General features: G+C 48.4%; 3 protein-coding genes across 4 annotated transcripts in view; 2 read left to right on the top strand and 1 right to left on the bottom strand.

Moving 5' to 3' along the window:
• LOC139761104 (beta-alanyl-dopamine/carcinine hydrolase-like) overlaps positions 1-15,877 on the top strand; it is a 113,628-nt gene that overhangs the window by 46,443 nt on the left and 51,308 nt on the right. The window lies entirely within an intron of this gene.
• LOC139761096 (uncharacterized) lies at positions 5,370-8,607 on the bottom strand. The gene is made up of 5 exons (XM_071684975.1): positions 8,518-8,607; positions 7,897-8,021; positions 6,927-7,082; positions 6,299-6,450; positions 5,370-5,731 (listed from the first exon to the last, which is right to left on the bottom strand). The coding sequence occupies exons 1-5, from the start codon at positions 8,576-8,578 to the stop codon at positions 5,491-5,493; spliced, it is 735 nt and encodes a 244-aa protein (XP_071541076.1). The 5' UTR covers positions 8,579-8,607; the 3' UTR covers positions 5,370-5,490.
• Positions 8,831-10,450, top strand: LOC139761101 (uncharacterized). The gene is made up of 2 exons (XM_071684988.1): positions 8,831-9,536; positions 9,773-10,450. The coding sequence occupies exons 1-2, from the start codon at positions 9,000-9,002 to the stop codon at positions 9,827-9,829; spliced, it is 594 nt and encodes a 197-aa protein (XP_071541089.1). The 5' UTR covers positions 8,831-8,999; the 3' UTR covers positions 9,830-10,450.

The raw sequence follows: 15,877 nt of genomic DNA, 5'->3' as shown, positions 1-15,877 counted from the left end.
GTAGTCGCTGGTAGCAGAGGGAGGTGGACGGTGTCGAGGACATACCTGGACCCAGGATGCCCGCGCTGTGACGGACGTCCGGCAGTTGGGAGGAGGGTGGAGGAGGACTTCCTCCCGTAGCCGGCGTCTGGGGTGATAACGGGGAAAGTCGGCTATTACTGATCCCTCCTTCCCCTCCTCCACCTTCCCCTTCCCCTCAGCTTACCCACTCCACCTGTGTCAACAGCCCAACCCCTTACCTCCCCTCAGCGCCACCACTTGGCGCGGCTACGGATCCTTTATGCTCACCAGAACTCTGTCCTTTCTCCATAAGGACAGTGTACCTTGCTTACTTGATCATTCTGGGCGTACGTGACAGCGTTCCTTGCGTACGTGATCACTCCGTGCGTACATAAGTACCTCTTGCGTACGTGATCACTCCGTGCGTACATAAGTACCTCTTCCGTACGTGATCACTCCGTGCGTATATAAGCGCCTCTTGCGCAGGTGATCAATCGTGTGTACATAAATGCCTCTTGCGTACGTGATCACTCCGTGCGTACATAAGCGCCTCTTGCGTACGTGATCACTCCGTGCTTACATAAGTACCTCTTGCGTACGTGATCACTCCGTGCGTACATAAGCGCCTCTTGCGTACGTGATCACTCCGTGCGTACATAAGTACCTCTTGCGTGCGTGATTACTCCGTGCGTACATAAGTGCCTCTTGCGTACGTGATCACTCCGTGCGTACATAAGTGCCTCTTGCGTACATAAGTACCTCTTGCGTACGTGATCACTCCGTGCTTACATAAGTACCTCTTGCGTACGTGATCACTCCGTGCGTACATAAGCGCCTCTTGCGTACGTGATCACTCCGTGCGTACATAAGTACCTCTTGCGTACGTGATCATTCCGTGCGTACATAAACGCCTCTTGCGCAGGTGATCAATCCGTGCGTACATAAGTGCCTCTTGCGCACGTGATCAATCCGTGCGTACATAAGTGCCTCTTGCGTACGTGATCATTCCGGGTGTACATGGCAGCGTCCTTATGTACTAAATTGCTTCTTGCTTCACCATAGATATCCATGTACGTAGCAGTTTCTTGTGGTCGTAATTGTTCCCTGTGTCCCCACCGTACCTTGTAACCCCCGCCGTTCCTTGTGTCCCCCGCCGTTCCTTGTGACCCCCGCCGTTCCTTGTGTCCCCCGTCGTTCCTTGTGTCCCCCGTCGTTCCTTGTGTACCCCGCCGTTCCCTCTGTCCTCCACCGTTCCTTGTGTCCTCCACCGTTCCTTGTGTCCTCCACACGTGTTTCGTGTGTACATAACAGTTCCTGTGTACATAATTTGTTACCCGTGTAAGCGAGATATCCATATACGCAACTGTTTCTAGTGAATGTGGAAGTTGTGTGCAAACGCGCACATGAGATTATTGATGTGTACATGATTGTGTCTCGTGCACATGAGATCATTGGTGTGTACATGATTGTCTCTCGTGTACATGAGATCATTGGTGTGTACATGATTGTGTCTCGTGCACATGAGATCATTGGTGTGTACATGATTGTGTCTCGTGCACATGAGATTATTGGTGTGTACATGATTGTGTCTCGTACACATGAGATCATTGGTGTGTACATGATTGTGTCTCGTGCACATGAGATCATTGGTGTGTACATGATTGTGTCTCGTGCACATGAGATCATTGGTGTGTACATGATTGTGTCTCGTGCACATGAGATCATTGGTGTGTACATGATTGTGTCTCGTGCACATGAGATCATTGGTGTGTACATGATTGTGTCTCGTGTACATGAGATTATTGGTGTGTACATGATTGTGTGTGTTGTGATGCTGGTATACCCCGTCTGTCTGAGTGTGTGTGCAGCCTCACGAACCGCTCCCTCTGTGGACCTGACTGTTCCATAGTGTGAGGCTGCATGCTGTGTCCTCGCATATTTTGTTTACGATGTCCGCACCTTTATTGATGTGTGGCGGCTGAGGACGGGACACGAGACCTTCTCGTGTACACGACCACGTCTACGACTGTAGGTTAGGACACCGTCTGTGACGTGGGAGGAATTTGTTTTAGCAGTTGTTGCCGAGGATCACCTCGATGCGGCAAAGAGGTTGACACAGACACACACACCACACCACACACTGTGTGCGACTCGCCAACATGACTTCTAGGGTGAATCTTCTCTTTGGATCTCCTGGAAAGTCTAGAGAATAGATATCTGTGAAAAATCTAATTCGCTCTTTTAACTCTTCTATTATTCTCCAACTGGATCTATAATTTTCAACTGGTAACTTTTTTCTTTTTTTCTAAGGATGATCTTACCGGACCTGGATCGTCTCTTGGTGGCAGATCTGGTCACCTGTTGAGGGGTTCTGGTACGTTGTGATAAATCTGGTCGTGAGTTTATAAAGACGCTTACTGAGCGGAACACGCTGAATTGAGGCTGATGTACGAGGGATCCTTTGGCTTGGATGACACTCCCTCTATAAACACCAGGCCTCAGAGACTAGGGGCTCATAATGGTTCAGGCCTTCTTGCAACAAATCCAAGCTTTTGTTTCTTATCAAATATCTGGCTTCCCGTTCTTATACTTCTGCTTGGTTTATGATGTTGATCTGTCGATGTGCTGTGTATCAGTAAATGCTGCTGCCTATATATATAGTCCAGCACGGTGGTTGCTTAGTTGGTTATATGGGCTTTAAGTCTGGCACTACTGAGTGTCAGGGTCATCATTGCCGTTATAACAACCACTAGAGTAATCTTCAACACCGTCTTGAGGTGTTCAAGACTAAGACCATACACACTCGCTGTGCGTATATGGTCCGTGTAAGACAATACAACGTCGGATTTGAATACATCAACATACACAATCTGTATATTAACTCGGTGTAAGGAACGAGTCGAAGTTGTGTGTGGTTTTTCTACGTATTTCAGTGATCCACTGTTTCATTATTTATTTTTAGGTTTGAAACTTCCTCAGGTCCTGGATTATCGACCTAATTTGCCTTTGTATATGTTTTACCAAAACGATCAGATGAATGAAATACAATTGTTTATTCTTCACACATGGTTTATGAAGGTATCGTGATATTCAGGAAAGGTTAAAGGAAGGTTGTATAAAGGTGTTGTAGTTTCTCGAGAAAGTTGCTGGAATCGCGGTACAAGTGTTCGAAAATTCTGCAATATTTCAAAAAGATCGTAAGATAAGTTATAATACAACAACAATAACAGCAACACTTAATAAGGTTGTACCAACATTTTCCGAACTTTGTAGAATTTCGTTCCCACAGCAATGTTTTACAACAATGTCACAACCAAACTGCATGGTTGTAGTAACGTAGGTGTAAGAAACAACATTAGCTGGGTTGTAGCCAGTCCTTTTGAGGCAACGAACGAACCGCCACTCTATAATGAAAGATGTGATTAATACATACATACAGGAGGAAGAAGACCTTGTATGGCTATTTTCCTCATATTCAGCACAAGAGCAAAACCGTGTAAGGCGTCCCCGCATTCCATCATTATGTACCCCTTCCCAACCACTTTCCGATAGGAAAAAAAAAATGGTGCAGTACCAGAGCTGATAACATCACTGGCGGCTTGTAAACAAGATAATGTACACAGTGGCACGTATCTTGCGGCCGGGCGTGCGTAAAGAGATTTGTCAACATGATATATCGCAACTCCAGAATGTACAGGGATGTTGACCAAACTATTTGCAACGACTTTAAGGCAAATACAGTAACTTTAGAATTGATATAAAGAGAGTATTTCCATGCCTTAAGAGTCTCGGTCTTGTAGCCTTCCGTCGCTGAAGACGCTCGTTTACCCTTGTTGTTGTGCCGATCTGGGCTGTTGCAGATCCCGGGGACACCTGGCGACGTCTGGACACCTTTGTATCTGTTGACGAACACGTCCACCTTCCTCTCCGCCCGTAACATGTCCGACCCCGTGTAGGCCCATGCTGACTCATGGTCAGTAACGCTAACCCGTAATGACGCAGGCCCGGTGTATCCGAGGAATGTGACGAGTTTGTCCAGAATGAGAGAGTATGTGAAGCCCGTGATGCACATATTTCCACACTTCGTTACTTTGTTAAAAATCATCGTCGTTTATATTGTTTTGCATGACCTCTGGCTGCTCACACACACACACACACACACACACACACACACACACACACACACACACACACACACACACAAAAGAATCCCACGACGTATGTAATGTAAAGTAATGCAATAGGACTTGAAAGATTATTATTACTGATGCGGCAGATGGTCATTTCCTAGAAGGGAACAATAAGCCCCTAAGATTCCTTAGCTCAAGTGATAACACTGGTTGTCCACCTTTAACAATCAGCTTTCGTAATCACTTGGGCAAATAAGAACCAAATAGCTGGTAAAGTGTTTGCGTCTCTCAAACAAGTTATGTCTACCATTTAGATGTACTAAGCGTCAAAGAAAATGTACTATACATAGCATTATAAAAAATGGTATGGCTTTTTAAAGGGAGTAACAAAAATTTCTATTTCAATTTCATTTAGTTGCAGTGCATATAACAATTTCTTTTGTTTGTGAATAATGATTATTATCTACGTCACCTTCGGTAAGATTTCTCTTCCTATGTAACTTCCTGCTGGCTAATTCCTGGGGAATCAACCATATCAACACAGCAGTAGTAAAGCAAACAACAATCAACAACTAAAGAACATTTCAGAGTTGTTTTGTTGTTTGAGATTAAACCTCCCTACAACGCAGGAGGTGTGGGCCCTATGCTCTAGGGCAACCCGCCGGTGTTGAGGGACCTAGACACTAGGGTTAGGGGGATTAAGGCTTGTTATCCCACCCGGCCCCCCACGAGAGCCAGGCTTCCTCTGGCATTTCAGAGGGTTCAACACTAAGATTCGTCACCATTGTAACGAACACTCGCCTCTCAAGGAAGTGGAGTGACACTGTGTAATGTGGCTGCGATACATTATACAGTGTCACCATAGAAGAAATGATCATCGAACGCAGACACCCTGTAGCCATGATGGGTCCTCAGTGCTCGTGAGTGTGAAGGTGTTGCCAGAATCGTGTGATCCCATGCAGATGGTGCCTCCCGCTCCCAACGCTTGATTGAGGTTGTATGCCTTTCATCTTCACTAATATCCTGAGACTCGTGAGCAGGACGGTACCAGCCTTGGACGTGATGTCGTGGACTGTTGTGACCTACCCTGTTGGGGGTCAGATGGAAAAACACACACACACACACACACACACACACACACACACACACACACACACACACACACCCTTAGTGTGCAAATGAGTGTGTGTGTGTTTGTGTGTGTGTGTCGTAACAGTAAGAGCAGGAATAGAGAACATGTGTGTCTGATATTTTATTGATATGAGTAAAGAAACATTTTAAGGTATCATAAAATTGATAGAGACAGTCAGGAGGAGGAGGAGGGAGGAGGAGGAGCCGGCATCACACCCTCGCAGTTACTCTAGTGACCCTGGAGGTAGTGACCTCGGGACTCTGTGGCGGAACCTTTGGTCATGTCACACCCCAGGATGGGGCCAAGCACACCCAGATCAATGGTACTCAGGATCTCGTTGGTCATGTCCTGCACGATGCCCTCCACTGTGTTCTTGATGAAGATACGGACGGTGTTGATCACCATCTCAGACACCAGCTCCACGATCCAGTTCAGGAGACCCAGCCCGCTGATGTCGACGCCGATGTGCCTGAAACATTAAGAGCAGAGTCAGAGGCTGCGAGGTACTGCTACGAGGAACACTAGCTCACGTCAGCATGACCAAACACAGGGGTTGCCATGACATGATTCATCATCTGACGAAATATAACCTAAAATGGGTAATTATGAGGGAAAAAAAAAAGAAACCAGCTGTGATATCAAGACATTGGAAGTGTAGGGGAATTCGTCGATAATATCGTTTGTATGTGATGTATAGTATGCTATGGAGCTAACGTTAGCCCTGTTCTCCGGGACGAAGGCTCATTCTGCCACTCAAGTCCTGCTTGTGCTACAGCGGTGCCACAATGTTTTCACTATACTATTTACCGATCAAGAGCTTTTTCCAAGCTTTTGAATCGAGGCTGACTCTCGCAGGGCGGTAGATGCCAGAGTTACCAGGACGTTGACTGACTGATGTACGATGATGCTGACCGGTTTGGCAGAGTGCTGTTGTTTATAAACGAAGGCTTCACACAGCCGACTCATGAGGACGTGAACTCTTGGTTATGAGAAGTCTTGTGCGGCTGGTTTACAGATCTTTCGCTGTGAGACTCACCCAATGGACAAGACCTCCATGACAGAGGCTTTGAAGCGACAGGTGGAGGGGTCAAGCGTTGCCTCGAAGTAGATCTTGATGCCTTTGATTTTCAAGGTGATGTCGGCGATGGGCCCCAGATCCATGAACTTCGCCAAGCACTTGTAGTGGCCCTGAGGGAGGAAAAATAATATGCATTTGAGCTCGTCATCGTTTGGATGCGAGAATGCTGTCTCTTAATACAATTTACTCTTACTTCTGTGTCTGCTGGTAGAAATAGACGGCACGCTTAATCTGTGTTTCGTCGTAGAATCACACAACAGTGATCTAGATGGACATTGCAATACTCGCCATATCTATAGATATTAGGTTAGGTTTATACATGCAAGAAAATAGTGTGAGGTAAACTAACAGGCATATCATTATTGAGAGACTTGATGTGGATTCACGGACAGAATAGCAGACAGCAGACCACAGGGCTGACTCTGAAAGATTACAGAATGTCCAGTGCTCTCGTGGTGCATGTGTGGATAAATATAGACTCGTGGCGCATGTGGATGATTAGACACACTTGCCTCTCCCAGGGACAAGGTCACACATGACGCTACGCTTCCCTCAGCCCAACGACAGAGAGCCCGACACTGCCTACCTCCATGTTGCCTATGCCCATCCCGGATGCAAATCCGACCACACGACCATCGGGGGCGTGGATGAAGTCAGCGTCGTCGGAGCGGTAAATGTTGGCGAGGCCAAGTAGCCAGCCGTCGTATACTGCTGCCTCCCCGTGCCACGTCACTCCCAACACCTGCCGGGGAATACGTCGCTACAGGTATGCAGGAGACAGTGTGAAGAAGATAAGTAAGGTTACCGAGAATAATGACCAGTAACGTAAAACGGTTATTTGTTTTGAGATGGCATTTGGGAGGAAGTCTTGGAAAGCAATGAAGTATCTAGAAAAGACGTATGCATAATACTATAGGTTCATGGTCTTTGTGTTCTTAACATGAAATGTTTACGTATCAAAAAGTTTAATTTGTTAGTTTACAAAGAACACGATGCATTTCTTCATCGCCCAAGTAAAATGCATCGTAGGAAAGCGCTGTGTACGTGTTCGTAGCTGAGAGTTGGACTGCAAGGCCAGTCCACACCCTGAGGAACATGTGTACACAGACGAGTGAGGACTGACGTTATCAGCTACACTGACAAAGAGACAATCTCGACCCAAGACTGGAATCGAAAGAGTCTTTGCTGAAAGCGTGACCCACTGCAGGAGAGCCTTTGGCTGGAAGCCTGACTTCATCCAGCAGAGTCTCTGGCTGGAGACGTGTTCCAGTGGAGCAGGGCCTCTGGCTGGAAACCTGGTCCACTGCAGCAGAGCCTCTGGCTGGAAGCTTGGCGTAGTTCCTAGCAGTATCATTGTTAACATGGGTCCTCACTGGAGGATTTAACATTAGTCGTCTGGAAGATTAACATGGGTCCTCACTGGAAGATTAATATGGGTCTTCACTGGATGATTAACATGAATCTTCACTGGATGATTAATATCGGTCCTCACTGGAAATCAGACACATCCTCACCTGGAAAACCGACATGACCCCATAACTGAATGCCTGACTCACCACATCACTGAAGGACACTGTGTTGTTGGGGAGAGGGATCGGGTCGAGGCCGCTCTCGATGATGAGGACCTGCAGGTTATCGAGCACCAGGTCCACGTAGTGGTTCAGGCTATCATCCTTGGGCTCTGAGGGGAAGCACAAGAGCAGTTAGGAGGCCAGTTGCTGCCCGTCAAGTCTGCGGTACGAATTTCGTCTACGGGAGAATAGTAATTCGGAAGTATATAACGTAGCCCCACGACCCCGATAGACTAGTCTGGGAACGTCTAATAGTTTAAGTACTACGTCGTCACGACGACTTATCTCTTAAGTGTGACCTGCCAGGAATGAACAAGTAAAGTGTTTCGGAATAATCTGGATGTAACTTAACTGTGGATGATCCCGGGGGACACGAGACACTGGTGAACCTCAGGCAAGACTACTAACCTGGAGCAACGGTGAACAGGTTCCCACATCCAAGTACAAGCTACTGACCTGGAGAAGCGGCCACCACGTCCTGGCACAGCTACTGACCTAAGGCAGTGGTTACCAGGTCGAGGCACCACTTACTGACCTGAAGGAACGTCCAGACGCAAGCTACTCACCAGTAGCAGGTGTCACCAGGTCGAGGCACCAGTTACTGACCTGGATCGGCGGTCACCAGGCCTAGGCAGAACACAGTCGCCAAGATAAGGGGTTTCAGCATCTTGATAGATCTTGCTGTGGCTCACCAGGCTGGAGAGACATGTGAGAGTCAGAAAGGCATGAAACACAGATGTTAGTGAGGACAGCTGTTGGGAGGACAGTTGTCTGAGAGGAAAGGTGATAGGGAGGACAGGTGTAGTAATATAATGGTAACCCTGGACGGTCAAGGTGGAAGTGATTTGTATAAACATATCAGTAATGAACATTAACAATCAGGACACTGAGGACGATGATCCGATATTAGACACTGACTCAGCCTCCCTCCCGCTTCCAGTGATGGGTATGGCCCACACCGAGACTCCACCAGGGTATGGCCCACACCGAGACTCCACCAGGGTATAGCCCACACCGAGACTCCACCAGGGTATGGCCCACACCGAGACTCCACCAGGGTATGGCCCACACCGAGACTCCACCAGGATATGGCCCCACACCGAGACTCCACCAGGATATGGCCCCACACCGAGACTCCACCAGGATATGGCCCCACACCGAGACTCCACCAGGGTATGGCCCACACCGAGACTCCACCAGGATATGGCCCCACACCGAGACTCCACCAGGATATGGCCCCACACCGAGACTCCACCAGGATATGGCCCCACACCGAGACTCCACCAGGATATGGCCCCACACCGAGACTCCACCAGGATATGGCCCCACACCGAGACTCCACCAGGATATGGCCCCACACCGAGACTCCACTAGGATATGGCCCCACACCGAGACTCCACCAGGGTATGGCCCACACCGAGACTCCACCAGGGTATGGCCCACACCGAGACTCCACCAGGGTATGGCCCACACCGAGACTCCACCAGGGTATGGCCCACACCGAGACTCCACCAGGGTATGGCCCACACCGAGACTCCACCAGGGTATGGCCCACACCGAGACTCCACCAGGGTATGGCCCACACCGAGACTCCACCAGGGTATGGCCCACACCGAGACTCCCAGGTTATGTATGACCCACACCGAGACTCCCAGGTTATGTATGACCCACACCGAGACTCCCAGGTTATGTATGACCCACACCGAGACTCCACCAGGGTATGACCCACACCGAGACTCCCAGGTTATGTATGACCCACACCGAGACTCCCAGGTTATGTATGACCCACACCGAGACTCCACCAGGGTATGACCCACACCGAGACTCCCAGGTTATGTATGACCCACACCGAGACTTCCAGGTTATGTATGACCCACACCGAGATTCCACCAGGGTATGTATGGCCCACATCTGGTGAGGTTTAGATGAAGTCTGGTCGGAGGAGCTGCTGGTCTGTTGGCCATACCAATGTAGCCACCGGCTGACCGTGCCGGAGGAGCTGCTGGTCTGTTGGCCATACCAATGAAGGCACCGGCTGACCGTCACACTCTAATGAATGCTGAACAGTTCGATCACAGTCATATGATTTCCGACGGTTGTGTGCAGGTCTGCCCAGCCGACGCGCCGCATTTTCGCCCTCGCCAAGGACGAACCAGTCTCTTGTTTGGGCAGGTGGCGCCCTGCCAGCTTGCCTGATTCCTCCCTGCCCGGGGGTCTTGATCCTAACGTTATGCTCCTTCACACTTTATGGTCCACTGTGAAGGATCGTGTAGCTAAACTTTATTTGGTAAATGTTGATGTTCCAGAAGAGTGCTTCGGCTACTTTAAGAATTCTCCAACTGTAGTAGTCACTGAATCAAGTCACATTATCAACAATAGTGTCATGATAAGGAATCGTAATTTCCAGAGAGACAACGTAAAGGGTTTCCAACCCTCTTAGGTCTGACCCAGTGTTCAAACTTTGCCTGAACGCCATTACAACTGGCAAATACGTCTCGACCGTCTGATTCTTAACGAGTTAAAGAACACATTTTTGTAGCGTTACTATGATCAAAGTTTGGGAAAGGCAGTGAAGTCATGCACTCGCAGCCTCATTGGCCCAACACCCTTGCCTTACTGCAGGCCAAGAACATCACCTCCCGTGTGTATAATCTCCACGACCATGACTAGTAACCTGAACAGCTTCCGTGAACTGGGCGGTTTTGATACTCACCAAGGCTGCAAGACAAACTATGGGGAGGGACTCGCTGGGTCGCTTTATACCCGGCGATATCACTCACACCTGTCCGCTCCCACGGCTCATCGCTTGGGTCTCCCTCTATGGGAAGACCCTCAGGGGAGGAGGGACAAGTGTCGCCCTCCTGGGCCTTTATCATTGTCACCTCCGTACAACAGGCCACTCCAAGGATGCGACACTCTGGGATGAACCTTAAGGTGGCTGAGTCAAAGATCAAGTTACAGAGGTGATGCATCACTCGAGGATAAACCGCCAGCAACATGGCTTGTGTTATCGTTCATCACCCCCCGACAGTGGCTTCTGTTTACGTGCGTGTTCGCCTTCTGATGCTACCCATGTACTACGCATCTATCGTCTCGCAGAGCCTGACACCAGAAACCCTTGATGGAAACTTGAAATTAGGAGTTGACAACAGTAACGTAGCTTGTCATTATACACTCCTGGTCATGTGTTGACATCTGGGACCTGCTTGTTCAGCTGGGTCGATGGTGGTGGTGTAGGCGTGTGGCGTGGCGGGTTGGGGGGAAGGGGGTTGTTGGTGCAGGGGTTTTCAGGGGGTTGGATGGTTGTTAGAGGACAGGTTAATGCAGAAATAACAATAGTCGCGCAGTGGACCGGCAGTACGTGGTGGGCAGAGCAGCCTGCCGGAGCTGGCGACGAGGAGGAGGAGTCGTTGCTATGGAACTTGTGGGTGAGGAGGCCATGGGTGTGGAGATCTGAGGAACACACTGGTAGCGATGCCCTGAGGCAGTGGCTGCCGCAGGTGGCTGGCGGGAAGGGAGGGTCACCCTGGGTGATGAAAATAAAAAGGACGACCTCAGAGATGATGAGTCCTGAAGGTGACATAATGTACGATGATGACTTACAGACATTACAAGTGAAAATGATATTGTAAACGCGAAGGATTTAGGGGAAATTACCTCAGGGTTGGAGAGAAGAATGGCATCACCTGTGAGAATGAGTCACCTGCAGGTCTAACTGATGTTTTCGACTTTGGCTGCCCTTGAACAACTATAACTGTCTGCTTCAAACGACGTTTTATGAGGAGGTATTTTATACCTGCTGTTCCTGCGACATATTTCTTTTACGTTGAGTCTGCCACGTCTGCTGGGGACAGCTTTCCACAGGTTATTCACCAGCTTGTGACTTGACCAAATATTGTATTCAGGAACATAGTGTATACATGGGTATTAAGATACAGAGTGTATGTTATGTTAATAGCCAGTAATAAGTAATGGCTCTTGATACTGTCGATTCTACTTGTCAGCTCAGAGTTCACGAATTCGTGTGGAATATGACGATATAAATAAATCATTTTAAATAAGTGATTCATTGTGAATAAAAGAAAAAAGTATTGGTTCCTCTATTACCTGACTGATGTATATAAAAGTATGTGTGTGTGTGTGTGTGTGTGTGTGTGTGTGTGTGTGTGTGTGTGTGGTAGTCTGCTAAGTGTATTAAGAGCAAGGAGGTGTACTTTAGTGGGGCCTCGTCTCTGATTTCTCTTTACTGCCGCAGTTTCTTCAGCTCTGCCTCGGTACCACATCACACGCCGTCCTTCTTTTATCCAACAGCCTTTTGCCATAGACAGTTTTCTTCACATTTTCTTCTGTTTTTCCCTGGTTCATTTGTTCTCCCCATTCCAAAGATATATATATATATATATATATATATATATATATATATATATATATATATATATATATATATATATATATATAATGTATGTATGTAATGTATGTATGTATGTATGTATGTATGTATGTAAAGATGATTTACCAATAGGTGGCAAGGATTTGAACCCGGTCCTACTGCGTGGCATGTACTAAACCTACATAAACACAAACACACACGGCTACATTATGATGTATATATCAACCATCTAGGTACTCGTAGCCGTCATGGCGTGATTCATCGTACAAGACAACACAGGAGCAGGTTAGATGTGGTGTGGCAACCCCAACGTTATCTCTCATGACAACTCTTTAACAACCATAGGACAAAAGGATGAGGGCCAGGGGTCAGGGTGAGGGGCCAGGTATGAGGGTGAGGGCCAGGTATGACGGTGAGGGTAAGGGGTCAGGGTGAGGGCCAGGTATGAGGATGAAGGTCAGGGTAAAGGCCAGGTGTCAGGGTGAGTGCAAGTACAGAAGGAGCAGACTGAACAAGCGAGGTTAGCTCGCGAACGTGAAGGTATGAGGGTGAAGCCCAGGTGTCAGGGTGAAGGCCAGGTGTCAAGTTGAGGGCCAGGTATGAAGGTGAGGGCCTGGTGTCAGGGTGAAGGCCAGGTGTCAGGGTGAGGGCCAGGTATGAGGGTGAGGGCCAGGTGTCAGGGTGAAGGCTAGGTGTCAGGGTGAGGACCAGGTGTCAAGGTGAAGGCCAGGTGTCAGTGTGAGGGCCAGGTATGAGGGTGAAGGCCAGGTGTCAGGGTGAGGACCAGGTGTCAGGGTGAGGACCAGGTGTCAAGGTGAAGGCCAGGTGTCAAGGTGAGGCCAGGTGTCAGGGTGAAGGCTAGGTGTCAGGGTGAGGACCAGGTGTCAAGGTGAAGGCCAGGTGTCAAGGTGAAGGGCCAGGTGTCAGGGTGAGGGCGTGGCCTGTTATCTTGCGTAGCTGGTAACAACACCAGCTGCAGAGTTCTCAGGAGTCGCTTCGATAACACGTTTGCTGCAGTGATGCGTCAGGAAGATAACACTGTCCGTCACTCATGTGACGCCACCAGCCGGGTCCCAGTCCTGGTCAAGGTGACCTGTGTGACGCCACCAGCCAGGTCCCAGTCCTGGCCAAGGTGACCTGTGTGACGCCACCAGCCAGGTCCCAGTCCTGGCCAAGGTAACCTGTGTGACGCCACCAGCCAGGTCCCAGTCCTGGTCAAGGTGACCTGTGTGACGCCACCGGCCAGGTCCCAGTTCTGGTCAAGGTGACCTGTGTGACGCCACCGGCCAGGTCCCAGTCCTGGTCAAGATCACCTGTGTGACGCCACCAGCCAGGTCCCAGTCCTGGCCAAGGTGACCTGTGTGACGCCACCAGCCAGGTCCCAGTCCTGGTCAAGGTGACCTGTGTGACGCCACCAGCCAGGTCCCAGTCCTGGTCAAGATCACCTGTGTGACGCCACCAGCCAGGTCCCAGTCCTGGTCAAGATCACCTGTGTGACGCCACCAGCCGGGTCCCAGTAGTTGCTATGGTCATATTCACCTTAAGATTATCCGCTTGTCATGGGATATACAGAAACCTCTACATGGTCTCTGGGATGCGGACGAAACAAGAGACGAACGCGTTACCTCGCCAACATATGTATGGCTGGTCTGGGTTGCTGCAGATGACGCTGAGTGGACAGGGAAACGGAGGAACGGAAGAGATTTGAGGAAGGAAATGAACGGTTGATGTTTTTCTTTTTTTCGTGTGTGCAAGTAGGTCGGTTAATAGTGTGTTTCTGGCACATTATCTCCACATTCCAAGGAATTTTTGGGATACGCTTCCGGACTGTTTATCTCTAAGTCACGGAAAACATAGGAGACTGATCCATCAACATCCATAGAGATAGATCGGCCAGAGAGGAAGCTAGATGTGAAGGAGCAAAGTGTGGAAGGGATGCTGAAAGAGGGGAGCTTAGTAATGAGATCCCAATGATGCACCCTGTCAAGACCTTTGGATATGTCAAGGGCAGCTACACAAGACTCCCCAAAATCTTTCAGAGACGATGAGCAAACATCATTAAGATAAGAAGAATATCACCAGTGGATCTCGCCTTACAGAAGCCATACTGGTGATCAGAGAGAAGACTGAGAGTTTCGAGGTGTCTCAGGATATGGGAGTTGAGGAGGGATCCAAATACTTTGGAAATGGTAGATGTCAAAACAATAGGATGATAGTTAGAGGGTCAGAACGGTCACCCTTCTTAGGGATGCGATGTTTCGATGCTTGTTAAAAAGAAGGAACAGTTTTGGTTTTTAAAACACAAATGGAACAGAAGAGCAAGCACAGGTACAAGTTCAGAGGCACACTCTTTCATTACAAGAGGGTGGATGCAATCAGAACAGTAAACCTCGCTTATGTCCAGAGAGAGAAGCGCTTTTCAAACAATCCGAAAGATATTACGCGGAGAGGCATAAGATTAGTAAGAGGAGCATCAGGGGGTGAGGGAATGTTTAGTCATCCACTGTGTAGTTAGAGAAGAAACGGGAACCTGAGTTACTTAGTCTGCGTCCGAGACTGCTATAGTACTGGCAGAACGGAAAAGTAAAGGAATGGTAGAGCTACTGAAATGGTTAGAGATGCCCTTAGCTAAAGATCAGAAAGGTCTATCGCTGGATGACGAGAAGAGGTTATCGCACTTCCTTTGAATGAAGAACGCTTTACCTCACGGATGACGAACTTGCAGTAATTACGAGCAGTGATATTACTCCCAAAAGCACTAATTCTCATTGACCCTAATAATGCTGCTACATACAGGAAAGTCTGTGAACTTGATGTTGGTGGTAGATGTGAGGAGGCTATGCTTCTTAAGGAACCTCGAGGTCCGAGTCTAGGAGATGAGAAGATATTTCGCCTGCCTTGACTGACGAGCGTTCTTGGTGGAATTGTGAACACAAATGAAAAAGATATACATATGATGAAAAGTGTCCCATCTATGCTGCCAATCACTGAACCCATAGAAGCTCTTTCCTCTCTGAGGAACATCGAGTCTATATCAAAACTGGTACTTCGTTTTCTTATACTAGTGAAAGAATAAGGACTGGACAAGCTGCATAATCAGTGGAGGGTTTTATTGCATTCTAAAGGATCCTATTAAAGCATGAGTTACACTGCAACAGTTTTCTGGTCTGAACTAAGGACAATTAAAGATGGCAACACTTAGTTCACTTCTTTCAAACTTTGAGTGCAGCCTTTTGGCTCTACCTCACTCTGCCAGTGGTGGGAGGGTGGGTGCTTTCCCAGCTTAACATGCAGAAAACTAAGCAGCTAGTTTCCATACATAGCAAGCTGTCATTAGCGGCAGCCCTCATCAGGAGGTGCCGTCATCAGCGATAGCCTTCATCAGGAGGTACCCTGTCATCAGCAGCAGCTCTCAATATCAATTGTAAAGGGAGTGAAGGATGGGCAGTGCCATAGGTGATATGTGTACCCGGAAACCTACAGGAAAATGAGGACATGGCACCTCTGCACCCAGGCGATGCCGAGGAACCGAGTAATGATGAAGCATTTATTCAAATCATTCTACAACAATAACTT

Source organism: Panulirus ornatus, chromosome 3 (genome assembly GCF_036320965.1).
Source record: "Panulirus ornatus isolate Po-2019 chromosome 3, ASM3632096v1, whole genome shotgun sequence".
NCBI lineage: Eukaryota > Metazoa > Arthropoda > Malacostraca > Decapoda > Palinuridae > Panulirus > Panulirus ornatus.
The sequence above is the reverse complement of the archived record's forward strand: the minus strand, read 5'-3'. Positions and strand labels throughout refer to the sequence as shown.